Source organism: Lissotriton helveticus, chromosome 10, assembly GCF_964261635.1.
Source record: "Lissotriton helveticus chromosome 10, aLisHel1.1, whole genome shotgun sequence".
Taxonomy (NCBI): Eukaryota; Metazoa; Chordata; class Amphibia; order Caudata; family Salamandridae; genus Lissotriton; species Lissotriton helveticus.
Genome location: NC_136071.1, coordinates 246,725,461 through 246,743,123, shown reverse-complemented (window position 1 = coordinate 246,743,123; position 17,663 = coordinate 246,725,461). Strand labels below are relative to the sequence as shown.

Sequence of the window (17,663 nt, the reverse complement as noted above, 5' to 3'; positions counted from 1 at the left end):
GTTGCTGTCCCCGAGCCCTTTGAAAAGCCAGTTTGGTTGAAAGGTATTATTCGCTTTTCAGTGGCTCACAACATTAGTTCTTCAAGTAGGTAACGGGTGAAATACTTTGAAACAATGTCAAGAAGTGCTATAAACTGATAATTGGCGGGGTCAGAGCTATCTCCTCTGTTGTAGATGAAGAAGATGATTGAGACCTTCCAGGAGGTAGGTATACAGTTGAGGATTGTGCTACTGAGTAAGACTGGCTCCAGGCTCCTTGTCCAGAAGAGTTTATCCTTTTTAAAGAGGACTGTACAGAAACCGTTTGGTCCTGTTGCGGCAGCCCTTCATGATTAGTTTTTCGATTGTTGCAGCTGGCTGTACACGGAGGATATGGTCACTATAATCACTTTCAGCCTCCCAGGTGTTCTGTAGAGTTCTATGTGGTACCATGGGCAAACGTTCTGAGGGAAGAATTGTGCTACTGGAGCTTGGTATGCCGTGAGGTAGTCCACGTTTGGTGTTATTCTATGCAAGATGACGAGGGGTACTCATGCCAGCGCTATTAATGAATATTTGCAGTTGTTTTTGAGAGGGCTTTTAGATTGTTCAAATTTTTCCAGAATCTTTCATGTCTGTTGTATTTTAAGGTGTAGTGAATGAGTGAAGCACACCTTATCTATCCTTGTTTCAATATGTTTCTTTTCAACCAATCAACTCTGCGTGCTACAGTGGTTAGCGTGTTGCCTTTGCACACTATTTACTACACACCACCTAATTTCAAGTCCAAAGACTTGGCCACTGTGCACTATAGCTGGTTGCCGCTGCCATATAATTATCAAAAGCTCATGTGAGGACGAGACGTTGTCGGGGTAAGGAGAAGCACCTGCAAACAAGGGGGAACACTTCTCTCTACAATCAAGAACTGTTGGTGATTTCTTTAATAACATATCGGAGTGTTTTTGGAGTTGGAATAATTTCCGGAAATTTGAGACCCCGAAGAAGGACCAAGGGCCCGAAATGCATTGGCCAAGGAAGAAAGATTAAACATGTGGATATGTCGCAAAATTGGAATGTTATATATACATTTATACCACAGAATAAATTACGATGGAGTTGTACAAAAGGATTATGTGTTTACATGTTGAATAATGTATTACGAAAAGTATGTTGAGTATCATTTTGATTACTTAAGAAAAAGTTTTTTTTGGAGTGAACTTTTGATAATTATATGCCAGTGGCATCCAGCTAAAGTGCACAGTGGCCACGTCTTTGGACTTGAAATTAGGTATTTTAAGACCATTAATAGTCTGGCCAAGAGTTTGTCATTCACCTCTCTTTATAAATTCAATCTATGCCTTCTGTCGGCAGTTTTGTTGCAGCAGCTTGCAGGAAATCAATTTTTGGTGTTTTTTGGAAAACCCCAAAGACCCGATTTGCAGTACGTTTTAGATCTCAATATTTCTTGCGAGTTGTCTTTATGCTACTGCGCTGCTTCCTAGTCCCCGGTACAGGCACGGCATCTAGATCGGCAAACTTTCTTGTGAATTGGTCCTAGTTGTCTTGATCAGCCTGTCCCTCAACTATGTCTGCTTGGTACAATCTTTTTGCTACTTGGGAAGATGGTGAGCTGAATTAGTTCACCATTTTATCCTTCTGTTACTGATGGTATAATCAGAGCCGTATGTTGCTTTATCTGGCACATGACTTTCCAGACAATTGACAAAGCACAGTTCTTGCAGGAGGTGGCCACTTTCACCTCTGGCCTTTTTATTCAAAAGCAGTCGACAAGATGGACAAGGGGGACTGATAACAGTGTGAATTCTATTGAGGAGCTGCTTGTATGATTATGAAAAGTAGCTGCTGGTGGGTTGTCTGATGGTAAGCAGCGATTGACAACCCTTAGGTTAAGATGCTCTAGTTCGTTGAGGAGATATCTGCCCTTTTTGCCAAGCTTCAAGAAGTGACGTTGACTCTGGGCTGGAATTGCCCAGTGTGCGTTCTGGGCTGTTAAAGTCTCGTCATCTTGTAGCGAACCAGACAGATGTATGTTAAAATCACCTGAGAGAATTATTTCCGTAGAGAACAGGCCTTCCAAAAGTTCGCCGAACTCGATTTTCAAATGCACTAAGACTCTTTGTTTGGCTTTTGCTTCTGGCGGTTTGTATGTATTCAATAAAGCCAGGGGGAACGTGCTTAGATTCCAGCTAAAGATGGTTTGAACAATTTGCATGCCAGAGCATGCAGTTGGTTTAGGTTTACAATCTCCTTTTAGTGCGTCAGAGATGTACATCGCCAGTCCCCCTGCTACGGTGGCCATAAGGCGAATCCTTTGTTGCAGGCTTAGAAAAATGAATGTAGCCTAGCATTGTTGGCAAAGCTTCTTCCCAGGTTTCCTGTAGCATGTTCACCTGAAATTATAACAGTCCAGCGTCTCACGTTCGTCCAATTTGTCTAACATACTCCATGAGCAGAACCTTAAATATCCTGTTTGAGCAGAATCAATTTCGGCTAGGGTGTGGTGCAAAGTTGTGATATGGATTTATTCAATACTCAAGAGACCCAACTCAAGTCTTAGTCTTTTACCAGTGTTTTTTTGTTATCCGGAACAGGATATAAACTAGTTTCTGGGTTTTCCCGGTAGACTTGCTAAGGGCACCTTTTAGGACTGCATGTACGTTTGTTGGGGTACTGAATGGACACTGTCCTTTTACCCCTATTACAAGGGGGTGAGGGTATGCCATTTCACTGGGGGTGACCATATGTTTCCCCCATCCTTTAAAGGTCTTGGATATTTTGTTGACTGATTAGTTTGATGTCCTACGGGCCTTGGATGTCTCCTTAGATTGCCCTGGTTGAGAAGGAATGAACTCCACGGAAGTAATATCTCTAGAATGGAGGCTGCTTGTTTGCGGGATATGGGTAAGAAGGCGAAGATATTTCCCTGATTCAGTATTTAAAAATGTCCTCGAATATTATTCTGGATACATTAAGGTTACCAAACTGGTGCTCTTTTCCAGTGGCGAAGGCTGGAAAGAAGAAAATTCTTTCCATTCTCCCGGCGCCAGCGGTGGTCAGAATTGACGCTAATGGAACTTACGGCACACTGATCATGCACTCCAACCGAGATAGCTGACAGTGCACGGTTCTTATATTTTGTTTGTCCGGATGTGAACGGCCAGTCAACCAGTTCATGGTTCTTAGTAGCATCCTGTATCAGTGCCTTAGTGAGGTTAGGGGAATTTAGGGGGCCTTGAATATGACTCCCTCCACATTGCATTCAGGAACTACAGACGATCCCTAGAAACCGTTAGCGTCGACGACGCGGAAAAAAGGTAACTGATGTCATCACGCCGGCGTGGGCCTATTATGGGGTCGGTGACGTCAGCGGAGTCGCGCGCGGTGTCCTGCCTCTGACGTCGTCCACGTCGGAGCGAAGCTACAAAAAGAATTTCCAAATGTTGCTGACGCAAGAGGATATTCACAAGGTGAGGAATCCACTGGCAGATGTATCCATCGGAAGTAATTTTCCAGATTCATGCCCATATATAGGTATAAATCACCCAATCCTTATATCGGCATAGAAATCATAACCATATTGAGATATAGCATAAGTAATCCTAATACAGCTTGGATACTTCCACTAGTTCCGAAAATCTACAACGATTTCTTGGAAAAACCCGCATTCAGCAGTCAGGGACTTCCCCCTGCATGAATATTGATTTGTCCAAGAACTCATGAAGTTTTCAAAGAACTGAGTCTTTGATGACGTGCTTATGTCCAACCTTACGTCAAACTCGGCACCTTCAAGGTATAAATATGCCCACATTTGCCCAAGCAAACACACGGTGGTTTGGAGCAGTTCGACTATCTACTTGCCTGCCGCCCTGCTACCTCAAGTGCCAAAGGAAGCCAACCCTCCAGCAGACGCACTGAGAGAGATGCTGTCTTGTCTCTTGCCGAGAAATCCAGCTCCAGTGTTTCCAACCTACCCTTGCGGGTTGTTGGGAAATCGAGTTCTGAGAGAGAGATACCAGACCTCCTTCATTCTAAAACCAAGGTACGGAGCCGATTAGACCCTTAGAGAACTCTTGGATAGATTCTTGGCAAAAGAATATTGAAACTAAGCTACACCTCACTTACTTCTTCCCTTGTACTAGACCTAGGTTAGGTACACCGGGGTAGGCGTATTTTAGAAGCACTAGTTGAGTACTTTTAGGCTTTATTTATTAATGTATGTATTCTATGTATTTTATGGCTTAGAAACCATATCATGCTTTTACAGTATTATTTTATAATACTCTTCGTACTGTACGCATTGTACTTTGCAACCAGTATTACGATTGTAGCAGTTCATTTCCTCTGCATGAGAAAGAAGACTATTCAATAAATACTCGTTTATTGAAAACGCCCGTCTCTCTATTTCTCTGCACCTCTGGTGAAACGAAGCATGCACAATTAACTGAGTGAAATAACTATCTATTGTTTCTGCGACTCTAGAGATACATTTCTTATTCTTGGGAAACAAAGTTGTCATGTTTATGCGGCTATCAGAAACGAATCCCTTCTTGTGTATTCGAGAAAGTTTGTTGTGATCTCTGAGCTAGCTGGCACACACACAATTAAGTCTAGTATATTCGATAGAAGACCTAGTCGACCTCAGTCCTACGTCAAATCTATAGGATATATTATTCTAATGCGCAGAGCCAATTGGGAATATAGGAACTACACTAAAGATCTTGATCTCGGTGGAGCTGCTTGTGTACGTCTGATTTGATCTGTGGATGGAAGTTTCTCTTTCATTTGAGAGTTCCTACAGGATTGTTAGTATTTAGGCAGGTGTCAGCTGCAGGGGACTTCTGCAGAACTATGGACTCTGTAACATATGAGCTGCCAGCCTCAATCAGATTTATAAGAGCCTTGCCATGATTTGCTTCCCTTGGGAGCCTGTATTGATCACTTTTTGCTTCTGCGTTACACCTTCAGTGAAAACTGGGGTTTGTGTAGAGGCTGCTGTGCACTGTTGGGTTGTTCTTCATGGCGATGTTTCCTTCGGAGTCTGCCTTGTTGTTGTTCTGGTGCCACATTCTTTTCAAGCCCCTCCCCCTTGCTCCTCGTATCAGCTGCTTCTATGCCACTAATGCTGATCCCTCACTCGGTGCTCCACCCCATACAGTCCTGATGAAGACCCCACCCTAAGGATGTACTGACCTAGAACACTTGAAGGGGTTGAAATGTAGACTGTTCTTTCTACAACAAGCTGTGACCACTGAGATTTGCCATCAGGGTCTACAACAATGCTATGCTTTTCTATGTAATACTATGCCTGTAAAAGGCAGAATAGGTTACAATATGTAAATATAATATATATAAGTCACGTTATCTCTCCTTTCCCTCACCAACTCACCTCATCCCAAACACCATATTCTCTTTCTATTGTGAGCACCTTTATCTCAAATACTAAACGGATTATGATGTTTGCAACAAGATGTGTTGTCACCAAGATTGATGATGTTCACAATAATCATCTGAGACGCTGCTTAATAAACTGCATATGGTGCAGTAACATCTGTTAGATTAAGTGAATGCAGTGACTTTGAACTGTTGCTACTGTAATCACTTTTTGTGTACTGTGTTGCAATTTACCCAGGTCCGGTAGACTTTTGGGTTATCTCATGGATACTTAACGATACATCCTATTTGGTCAAAATGTAACAAACTAAAAATGGTCCATATGTGCACAGTCAAAAATATTTGCATCAGTGTCAACTCGAACTGCATTAGGAGCTACCGTTGATGGAAAAGGATCACTTAAAACAGTAAATTGGCAACACATCAGAGAGGTTGCATTCTTACATCAACTTAATGAAACCAATGATTATTCTGGATCATTTGTACACCTGGCAATCTCCTTCTACAAAGAGACACGCCTATTTGGAGTAATCAGTAAAAGGGGAGCTCCTTAGTTTTTGTTTTCTGATTTAATCTATTCTTCAGTATGAGGGTACATGGCTAATTTGTACTAGGAATACATGATCACACAGTAGAGGAAGTTTTGCCCCAAAACATAGCATTTCTTATGTCTTGGTCCAACCATCCTCATACAGACTGGAATTACTGTTTTTTTTAAGCTAACACCATAGCAGTATGGTTGCTTGGACAGCTTTTATTTTTTTCTGGGCTTTATAACCAAATTATATTTAGGGTTGTTAAAAACATAAGACTATGTGTTCGAAAACTAAATAAGAGAAGGGCTATTCAGAATGAGGAGTGTTAATTTGAATCTACAATGATTACATTCTTTTAGAAATAGTGATGTGATATATTTAAATTTACTGAAAATGTATAGTAATATCTTCAAACTCCTTGTAAAAGCTATTCATTAAAGATTTTACGTATTACCTACCCATGTTACAATTAAAATGAGAACTACGGGGGCGTGGCTAAGGAAGCCATCATGGCGGACGCAGCTTAACAGAGCTCCGTCCCGCCGTTATCGTATCCGTCAAAATTATCCTTCCTCCCCCGCACCCGACAGTATCCCGGTGTGGTGTGGTGCAGCGGAAGGTGATCGGCGGACATGGCGCAACTTTGAGCCGCATCCGAGCATAGGAAGACGCTGCACTACGCTCGGAACCTGAGCGGCCTGCAATAGAGAGCGGCGCCGGGGACCTCGAGTTTGGAGACGCCCGGGGAGGAGGACAGCCGACGGCGGCTACACCGGCGCTGGTCCGGCAGCGCTGACGGATCACTTGTGCGTGCGGCTGCAGAACCAAAACGGGAGCAGTGCTGCCGAACACCGGAGTATCAGCTGTGTGTTGGCTGGTGGTGAAGGCGGCGACCTGGAGGGACACCCGGAGCCGGGAGGCACCTAACGTGCCGAAAGCAGATACGGAGGTACACGGTGACGACCGGGTGCAGTGACCGGGGCAGACGAGCAGGGACGGACATCACGGCGGCCGAGACAGACCACGGACAGCAAGCCTTCAAAACATCAAGTAAGCCTTTCCTGGTAGCGAGGGACAGTAGCGGGCGCCTTGGGTCGGGCCCCTGAAACGGCCATCTTGCGGATGAAAAAGCGAGGGGGCAGCAGGAGACACAGAAGCCCGGAGATAGACAACAAACCTGTGGCGGTCTAAACCTGTATGCCCCCGCAGCCACAGATGGACAAATCCGGACCCTAATTGCCAGAGACTAAGGGGGCCCTTGGTGGATAGACGCACATTGTAGTGAGTTGTAGTGTGTCCGGAGGGAAGACGCCAAGGGCAGACACTGTAGCCGTGGTTGGCGAGCGTGGCCCGGACTCCCTGCAGCCTACTATCTGAGCCTGTGGAATGGGGGGTGTGGGGCTAGTGGGCCCCAGAGGACGACTCCTTGAAGAGGAAGGCCCCCCCCCCCCAGTGGCGAGAGGCGAGAGACACGAGAGACACAGAAGGTGCCCTGACGACTGCCCTATCAATCATTGACCATGACCAGAGGCGGGAGTGGCGGTGGAACCTCGAAACAGGGGACTATTGATAAATTCACGGGCCCAAGTGGAAACTCTGGAGCTTCGGGAGGCCACCAGGCCCACGGGCCAGACAATGCAGCTCTCCTGGCGGCAATCACCCAATCCCGGGACACGTTAGATGCCAAAATTGGGACCGTTGGGGCTGATGTTACCTTGCTGCGGCAGGACTTGCGGAATGCGGTGGCCCGAATTACAGAAGCAGAAGCCCGGATTACAGGAGTGGAGGACGATCTGGCGACCTTGAAGAAAAGAGTGACCAACATGGAAGGCATACAAAAGGGCCTGGCGCTCCGGGCTGAGGACGCCGAAGGACGGGCTCGGTGCAACAACTTACGATTCGTTGGCCTTCCAGAAGACTGCGAAAAGGGCAACATGGAAGCCTTTCTCACAGAGTGGCTGGAGGGCTGGCTCCCGCCGGAGTCCCTCTCCCGCTGCTTTATCATCGAACGGGCCCACAGAGCGCTAACTCAGAAGCCGCCGGTCGGCAAACGACCGCGGCCGGTAATAGCCAAGCTGCTCAACTATCATGACCGGGACATGATCCTAAAGCAAGCCCGGTTGAAAGAGCCCCTCCTGTGGAATAATCAGCGGATCATGATATTCCCGGACTACACAAGACTAGTGCAGCAACAACGGCAGTCCTTCACGGCAGCTAAAGCCCGCCTGCGAGGCCTCAAGATCCAATATGCTCTACTTTATCCGGCTCGTCTACGGGTGGTCTATCAGTCCCGCACCCTATTCTTTAACTCCCCTGAAGAGGTGTTCACATGGACGGATGAGACAGTACGAATTAGACCACATACATCGCCGGCTCGAGACTCAGATTCATCCTCCTCAGCAGTGCCGCCGCGGACGCCCCGACGCTCGCGCAGCAGAAGTAACTGGAGATCTCGCTCATCTAAACGCTCCCCAGCAAAAAAGGGTAACACGGAGGAGACTAACCCCCCCAGACTCTCCGAAAGTGGATCCGTGAGGGGCGAAAGGCCACAGGTTACCTGTTTGATTTGTATACCACAGTACAGGCTGAGTGGCAGGTATTGCAGGCCTGGTCGAAGATGGTCTACGCTTATAGTAACACTAACACTGGCAGACAAATGTAGACTTACAGAAACGGGATGCGGGTTGGGTGGGGAGGGACGGACTAAAAGGCGGTAACCCCTCACTTTAGGAGAGTTTGTTAGGTGGGGGGTGAGTTGGGACTGAGTGGGTAGTTCATGGGGATCCATTGGGATAGTGGGTCTCTGACCTCCCGTTGGGGGCCGGAGATGACCTATACCGCGACAGGTACTTCAATGTTACTGAGGTATGGGGTGGGGGGTGGCGGGGAAGTTGTTGGAGTGACTTGGGACGGGGTGGGGGTTGGGGGGTTTGTTGGGTGTGAGTTGAAGGGGGGAAGGGAGGGAGGGCTGCGTTAATTTTCACAGTGTTCTTTCGAATCCTATTGAAGCAAGATGTGTGTGTGTGGCCTCAGACACTCGGGCTATCCATATTTCTGCCCATGGATGGCGGTTGATACTCCTGAATCGGGCCTACAGAGGGCATCAATGCGTGTTGTGAGCTGGAATGTACGGGGGATGCTGGACAGGATAAAGAGAGGGGCAGTCCTAAGGCAGGGGAAGAGAGACAGGGCTGATGTGTTACTGTTGCAGGAGACTCACCTCATGGGTACCAAGACCCTTAGCCTACAGCGTTAAGGTTTTCAGCAGGTATATCATGCTGGGTTTGCGAGGGGATCTCGTGGGGTAGCAATCTTGGTACACCGCAGGCTGTCCTATGTTCATGGGACTCAGTGGGTTGATGCGCAAGGCAGGTATGTGTTTGCCCAGGGTAAGATAGGCACTGAACCGGTAGTCTTCGGGAGTGTATATGCCCCGCGTCCACTGCAAGGAGCTCTTATAGGAAAGCTGTTCGGTGTATGGGCTGAGATACCAGATGTTATGGCAGTGGTGGGCGGCGACTGGAATGATGTGATGAATACACGGATGGATCGACACAGGCTGGGGGGAGAGGTGCCTTCGGACACACCTACTAAACTGAATGGCATGGTGAGAGGGATGGGATGGGTGGATGCATGGCGATACCAACACACCCAAAGTCGTGAATACACATACGTCTCAGCAGTGCATAAGTCCTTCTCCAGGATTGATTACCTGTTTGTCCCTCACGCCTGGGTTGGGAGGGTGTATTCCACGTCTATACTGCCACGCGATCTATCAGATCACTCCCCGATAGCGATTGACCTACTTCTAGATAGAAGACGACAGCCGTTCCGATGGCGTCTTTCCACGTGGCATTTGCAACAAGAAAGCTACCAGACACATATGAGGGAGGCTATTGCTCACTACTGGAGCGACAATGATAAACCTGACACGGATGACATGACCCTCTGGGAGGCTCTGAAGCCCACGCTTCGAGGGGTGGACATTGCTTGGTGTGCAGCTGCCCGTAAGGCACGTAGGGAGGATATAGTGAAAGCTGCAGACCGGGTCAGCGACCAGGAAGAAAGATGCCACGCTGGTGGGAGTGAGGAAGATGTGGGTCAACTACTACTGTTGCAGCAGTCGTACGCCTCCTTGCTGTTAGATGAGGCTAGGCAGCTGTGGCTGGTGACTCAGAGTAGGATCTACCAGTGGGGCGACAAATCCAGCTCGATGCTATATAGGCTCTGCCAGAGCACTTTCCATGCGCAGTCCCTATAGTGTCTTCCTGATGAGACGGGGACGCCCATGACGGCCCCAGTGGACCTGGCGGCCGGCTTTGCACGGTATTATGCGGCCCAATATGCCCCCCAGGAGCTCCTCCCGGCGGAAGATGTCGACAAGTTTCTTGCCGACCTCCCGCCATGAACAATCTCAGATGAAGGGCGTGCTCGACTTGAACTCCCTTTGTCAGCGGAAGAGCTGGGTACAGCCCTCAGAGAATTAAACGTGGGCAAGGCCCCCGGACCCAATGGGTTCCCTTGTGAATTTTTTAAGACATTCCAACTAGGAACATACTACGGTAGGGCACTGGAGGCAGCCAAGGAGTGTGGCCGACTCCAGAGGGACTGGCGACACGCTGAAATTGTGGTCTTCTGCAAACCAGGGAGGCCCCCTGAACTACCCGAGTCCTATAGACCGATATCGCTATTGAATACAGAAGCGAAAATATTGGCGAAAGCGCTGGCCAATCGCCTCTTCCCATACATTACCGATCTTGTCCACCCGGACCAAGCCGGGTTTATGCCCCATAGAGCAACAAGACACAATATTAGACGCGTGCAGGTGGTGGTGGAGGCGGCCCGAGCAGCGGGGATCCCTGCGGCACTTCTGCTGGCCGACATAGATAGGGCCTTCGACTCAGTAAGTTGGGTCTACCTCCGCGCACTTCTATCCTGCCTGAATCTCGGGCCCCACTTTCTATCATCCCTGCAGTTGTTATACACAGACCTGACAGCGTCGGTGAGAGTGGCTGGGGCAGTGTCCGATTCCTTCTCCATAGGTCGGGCACCAGGCAAGGATGCCCACTATCGACATTTATTTGCCCTGGCTATGGAACCATTGGCGGCGTGGGTACGAGTGGACGCTCAGATGCGAGGCATTGAGTGGAAGGCGGGACCCTCCGATAGAATCGCACTCTATGCGGATGACGTCCTATTCTTCCTCACAGATCTGAATAGATCTGGGCCGCGGGTCCTTGACATAATGCGGATATTCGGGGAAGTGTCGGGCCTCCGTTTGAACTTACGTAAGTCTGTGCTGTGGGTGCTGGGAGAGCGCTGTGGCCTGGGGTCCTGGGCGGCGGCATTGCAGGAAGCGACGGGAGGCCTTAAATATCTGGGTGTATTCCTGACTGACTTGCGTGGAGTCTCCTGGACGCGCAATGTTGTGCCCGTATGGGAGCGTGTCCGATCAGACATGACTACATGGTCCTGCATGCCCCTGAATATATACGGCCACTCAGCCATATTTAAGATGGTAGCCCTCCCGCGTCTATTATACCAACTACAAAATCACCCATATCCTATTTCACCGCAGTGGTTCAAGCAAGTAAATTCGACACTCAGTCAGTTTCTTTGGGCCGGGGGAGTGGCGAGAGTAGCTCTCTGCACATGTTTCCTTTCCACGTATTGTGGCGGCCTAGCGACGTCGGACATTCTGTCCTATTATCAAGCTTCCCATCTATTGATACTGAATGAGTGGTGGTATGTGGACCGGGGCGATCCGACCTATGCCCTGGATAGGTACCTGATGGACCCTGACACGCTACATACTATACTTTACTCGGCTAGTAAGAGAAAGAGGCTCCCAGTGGTCACTCAAATAGTGTTTCATATATGGCGCGGAGCAGTCCGCCGCATGGGGTGGTGGAACAGGCTAACAAGGGGAACCCCTTTGTGGCAGAATGGGCTACTACCGGCGTTGACGTCCCTACAGGGGTTCCGTGGCTGGGACGCGATTGGCATATCAGCCTTAGGCCACGTTGTCAGGGGCACGACCCTCAAGTCGTTCCAGGAGCTGCGTGGGGAGTATGATTATGCCCCAGACCCAGTTCTTTAGATATTTGCAGCTCCGACATGCTATTGCACCCACCCTGAAAGGACTGGATTCATTGCCCGAGTTTAGCCCACTGGAGGCTAAGGTATTTATGGGGGAATTGGAAAGTAAAAAGATATCTACCATCTACCAAACGCTAGTTACACATTGTTCATCTTCCCTAGACGGTCTGCGGACTAAATGGGAGAGGGATGTGGGTGCATTCGAGGAGGAAGACTGGAGAGAAGCGCTTGAGGCCCCGAGAGGAGCGGCCATTGCGGTACGCCTACGATTTATTCAGTTCAAATATCTACATAGAGCCTATTATACAAGGGAACGATTGTGGAGGGCAGGCTTGATTGCGTCCCCTGATTGTTTGAGATGTGGCAGGGAGGTGGGCACCTTTATACATACAGTATGGTCGTGTGACGGGCTACCGAGGTTTTGGTCAGGGGTGTGGGACTGCCTGTCTGAGGTGTTGGGCTGGGAGCTCCCCCGTTCGCCACAGTCGGGTCTTCTCCATGTTCTGGAACAAGTGGGGGGAAATATCTATAAACGACATTTGCTGCTGTTGGGCCTCACTGTGGCCAAGAGAGATGTGGCCCTAGCCTGGAAGAACCCCAGGGCCCCCCTGGTGGGAGTGTGGAAAAGGGGACTGTACTTCTACATGGGACTGGAGCGCCCGATCTTTGAAGCCAGGGGCTGCCCTCGGAAGCATTATAAGATTTCGAAGAGATGGGCAGATTATAGAGGACTGTGGCTGGAACCGCCAGCACATGATGAACCTGAAGAAAGTCATTTGAACACTGATCCCGGGTGATGAGGAACACACACTGAATGTTTCTTGATATGCTTTTTGTTTATAGACTACTTAGACGCTGTGCAGGGGGCGGGAGGGGGGTTCCGGGTGGGGGGAGGGGGGGGGGTAGGAGGGAGAGGGGAGGGGGGACGTAGGAAAATTATTTTATCTTAAACTGTTGTTTGAATTGCCTAAATGTGATTATTACTCTAATGCTCACAGCTCCTCCGGTTCCCGGGGCGCTGTGCTTGTCATACAATTTTTCAACAACACAATAAAATCTTGTTCTGAAAAAAAAAATGAGAACTAAAACATTAAAAATCTATCTCCAATTTCCAGCATGCATTGGCAAGGACAATAGATCAGGGTAAAAAAATGCAGACTGGGCAAGTAAGTGGCGGTCTGGAGTTTTGAGGAGTGAAAGAAGGAGGAAAGAGGGAAGTGTCTTGTGCGACACACGGGGAAAATAAGCGGAGTGTACACAAGTGAGCATAGGCCGAAATGAATGGAGAGAGAAAGGGAGGTTGGTTGGCCACTGGTTGTAAAGTAGCCCCTCATGCTTTGCAAGTATTCTATTAGTGGTGGAAGGATACGCCCATGCAGCCAATAACAATAACATAAGGTGAGACAGGAATACTCCATTAGACTGAGAGAAGCCGTTATTGACCATGTCTCAAGCCAATGGCTGCAAATGCCAATGGTTGGTAGGAGAGGGATCAAATCCTACTGTAAGTATACTAGAAACAATAGATCAGGTTGATAACTGCACTACAAAAACCCATGCCTACAGAGGAACCTGACTTTAATGGTTAATAAGAAATACCTTTGGTGCGCCCAAGGGTTCCTCCTCCAGATCAACTGTTAGCAAGTTGATGGGCTTACATACGGAAATATGGCAATTTCTTTGTAGCCTGCAAGTAAGTTCTCTAGTTGGATCCTTACCGATGCCTCACATTCATTATTTATATTCACATTTAAAATCTGCTTTTGTAATTCAGTATATATGTCTTGCTTGTATGATCCCATTTATGGAATCTAAACAGGTATTTTCTTCTTAATTTCTCTGTGGACTTTTTGACCCCACCACCTTAACATCTATGCACGTTTTTCAGCCATATTCCCTGTGATTACTCAGTGTTTTTATTTAGAATCGTAAACACAACAAAGCACCACTTGGGCAGTCCTTCCTATTATAGGTCTTAAGCTCCCGGTCTAGGTTACAACAGATCCTATGTGGGCTTTGATGCATTTGGTTTAATTTCTCAGCTTCCTGTTCCCCCAATGGGTACTGGTAATGGCTGGAACCTAGGACCCATAAAACGCGTGGTTGCCATGTGTTGTAAACATCTGCACTGTAGCAAAATGAAAATATATGCTCTAGCTAGGTACATAAATATGGTTTTCATCCACGGGTCCTTGAGATTGTCGTGATGAGGCCTTCGGAGTAATTTACAGGCCGATACATGCTGACCACTCAGTCAAGATTCTGGACTCATATTGTGGTAGGATAGTTTTTTTAGACAAATCAAGTTCAGCTTTAGAATGTTTTGGCTTCCCTATATTGAATCAGTTCCATTGACTAGTGTGGACTTATTTCTGTAACATTAGCTTAAGGACAATTCAAGCTTTATTGATACCATGATTTTCTTTTAAATTTGATTGGCATAATAGATATACATATGAATGTGTTCCCCAACACTGTTTTGTACAAACACAAACACATTTATATTATCAGACACTGTTTTGCTAGCATTTTATGGTATGCTGGTTTAAAGTATTTTTTATGATCGACTTCATGGTGCACCATAACAAACAATTCACCCTAAACATTTTCCATAATCTTTCCCCTTGAGAGTACATATTTATTTTTTATGAAAAAGGAAAGAGGAGCAGTGGTTTTGGTCAGGGCTTTTAGAGCTGTGACAACTGTGCAGTGTTACTATGCTTTAAGATTGCCCTTCAATATCCGGGCTCGCTGCTGAGGTCAAAAGAAATTGATCTAGAAGCATGCATGAAAATGGCATACATAACCGTAATGACTGTCACGGACCATGTAATGTAAAGTGTAACGGTGCACACTTAATGCTGCATGCATTTGCTGGCGTTAATAACATTACATATTACGAATCTTTAAGTGAAAAACCTTACAGGAAGCAGTACTTACTGTGCTATGCCAAATCCCACAGGAATACAAGCTAGGACAAGTCCAATTAACAGCACCAACAGGAAGAAGAAATTGGAACTGGAGGCACGGAAGGGCCTTGTTGCAGGTCTACAATTCTGCATTAAACTTATCTGTTAAAAAAAGAACACCCCATATTAGAGGGATAAAGTTAATAACAAAATCTTTAGAAGTACTTATTTCACAAATATGTGCATATATTTCTAATACAAAGCTCACATTCCTATTCGCAGTAGTTTTTTTTAAGGTAGACCATCAGCGTGCATGCGCTGTCTGCAAGACCTGCTGTCATCAATAAAACCACTCTATTCCCACCTCCTGCTTACCGTTGCCTCATTCCAGTGTCATTCTTCTTTGCAGCCTCCTGTTTCTTTCTGGCAGCCGATACCTCACTTCCTTTTAGCCGAGGAGCACGGTAAAGGATGGTGTACATACGCATGCCTTCTTTATCTCCTGTTTGGGAGAACTTTCTCTTTTTTTATTCTTCTGTCGCTGCTTCAATGACCTACTCACAGCTAAAGCCACACTTGAGGCGGCTCCGAAAAGAAGCATTTGCAATGCAATAGGTCTCACATTAGTCAAAATGTGAGCTATTGGCGTTGCTAATGTTTTTTTTTCGTTTCTCATTTCAAATTATGCCAGCAGTACCATAATAAGCAAATAAATTCCTTTCACAAATCAAAGGGTGCAGTATCACAAGCTGTTACTAGGTGTCCCTGGGAAGGAGATGTTCAAAATGCTAACCTTGGCTCAGGTCCTATCTGCCATCGACCCTGGAGACTAGATGCTTATTTCCACATCCCCGTCCTGCCAGCGCACAGACGTTACCTACAGTTCACGGTAGGCCACGAGCATTTTCAGTTCACCGTGCTCTCCTTCTGCCTTACCAGTGCCCCTCGGGTGTTTAAGAAAGTGATGGAGGTGGTCGCAGCTCATCTGCGCAGGTCAGGGGTCCCAGTCGTCTCCTACCTCGACGACTGGCTGTTAAAGGCCGGCTCGCCCCAGGCTGTTGGTTCTCACCTTTAGTCTACGGCGGACCTCCTGCATTCACTGGGGTTCGCTATCAACGTGCTGATGTCACACCAGACTCCCTCTGTGTCACTCTCTTTCATTGGAGCTGTTCTGGACGTAGTGCAGTTTCGGGACTATCCTCCCGAGCAGAGAGTCTGGGATATTAGGGCTATGATACCGATGTTTCGGCCTCTATACCCGATTTCGGTGAGAATGAACATGAGGCTGCTTGGCCTCATGGACTCCTGCTGGTGGATCATGCCAGACGGCATATGCGGGCTCTGCAGTGGGAGCGGACGTCCCAGTGGATGCAGCATCAGAGGAATCTTTCCGACTACGTCCAGATATCAGAGGGAACTGTGCAACAACTGCAGTGGTGGGTAACGAACCAGGATTGGGTCAGAGGCAGATCCCTCTCCCTTATCTAAACAGAACTGATGGTAGTGACCATGCATCACTCCTGGGATGGGGTGGCTACTTGGGAGAGGTGGCGATCAGAGGAGTCTTGTCTCCAGTGGAGTCTTGTCTCCAGTGGAGGCTTGCCTCCATATCAACCTGCTGGAGCTCTGGGCGATGCGTTTGGCACTGAAGGCATTCCTTCCTTCCCTCCTTCAAGGGGGAGGCAGTGCAGGTGTTCACAGACAACACCACCGCCATGTCGTACTGCAACAACAGGGCGGAGTGGGGTCGTGGACCCTTTGTCAAGAAGCTCTTCACCTTTAGACATGGCTGGAACATCAGGGCATGACCCTGGTGATTCAACTCCTGGCAGGTTCTCTGAACGCCAGGGTGGACAAACTCAGCCGTCGGTGTCTGGTGGATCACGAATGGCGACTTCACTCAGAGGTGGTGCCACGTCTCGTACAGCAGTAGGGAGAACCTTTGTTAGATCAGTTCGCCACTGAAGAGAATGCGCAATGTTAGCAGTTTTGCGCGTTGAAGTTTCCAAGGCGGCACTCGCTTTGTGACGCTTTTACGTCGCAAGTGAAGTTGCGGCCTCCAGTACCCCTTTCTGCCTGTACCACTTGTGCCCAGAGTGCTGAAGAAGATGAAGTGCGACTGGGCCGAAGTCATTCTTGTGGCACCGGACTGGGCAGGAAGAGTGGGATACCCCGTGCTCCTGAGCATGGCTATCGATCCTCCAATCAGACTTCGCCTTCAGGAGGATCTTCTGTCGCGGCAGCAGGGGACGGTCCTCCACCCAAACCTGTCCATCCTCCACCTCCTTGCGTGGAGCTTGAGCAGCGACAGTTGACCGCTTTTGACCTTCCTTCCGAAGTCTGTAATGTCATCTTGGCAGCCAGGCGTCTCTCCATTAAGACGGCATAAACCTGTCAATGGAATAGGTTTGTGGCATGGTGCACAGCAAAGGCTGCTGATCCCCTTTCTGAGGTTCTTTTGTTCCTTCTCCCTTTGGCCCAGCAGGGCTCTGCTCTGAGATCTTTTAAAGGCTACCTGGCAGCCATTTCTTCTTTACTTCGGCTCCCAGATCTGCCCTCTTTGTTCAAGTCCACAAATGTAAGCAGGTTCTTTAAAGGCATTATTCATATCTTTCCTCCATATCGTTTCATAATGCCTCAGTGGGACTTGAAACTTGTTTTGACTTACCTTATGTGTGCAACCTTTGAGCCTCTTCACAACTGTCTTCTTAGGCTTCTCACGCTGAAG

General features: G+C 47.9%; 1 protein-coding gene across 2 annotated transcripts in view; it reads right to left on the bottom strand.

The window, feature by feature from the left end:
* TMC7 (transmembrane channel like 7) overlaps positions 1–17,663 on the bottom strand; it is a 430,401-nt gene that overhangs the window by 41,946 nt on the left and 370,792 nt on the right. For both annotated transcript variants that reach the window (XM_078665244.1, XM_078665243.1), the window contains exon 13: positions 14,967–15,097. In XM_078665244.1, the coding sequence (XP_078521370.1) occupies positions 14,967–15,097 (131 nt within the window). The remainder of the gene's footprint in view (positions 1–14,966; positions 15,098–17,663) is intronic.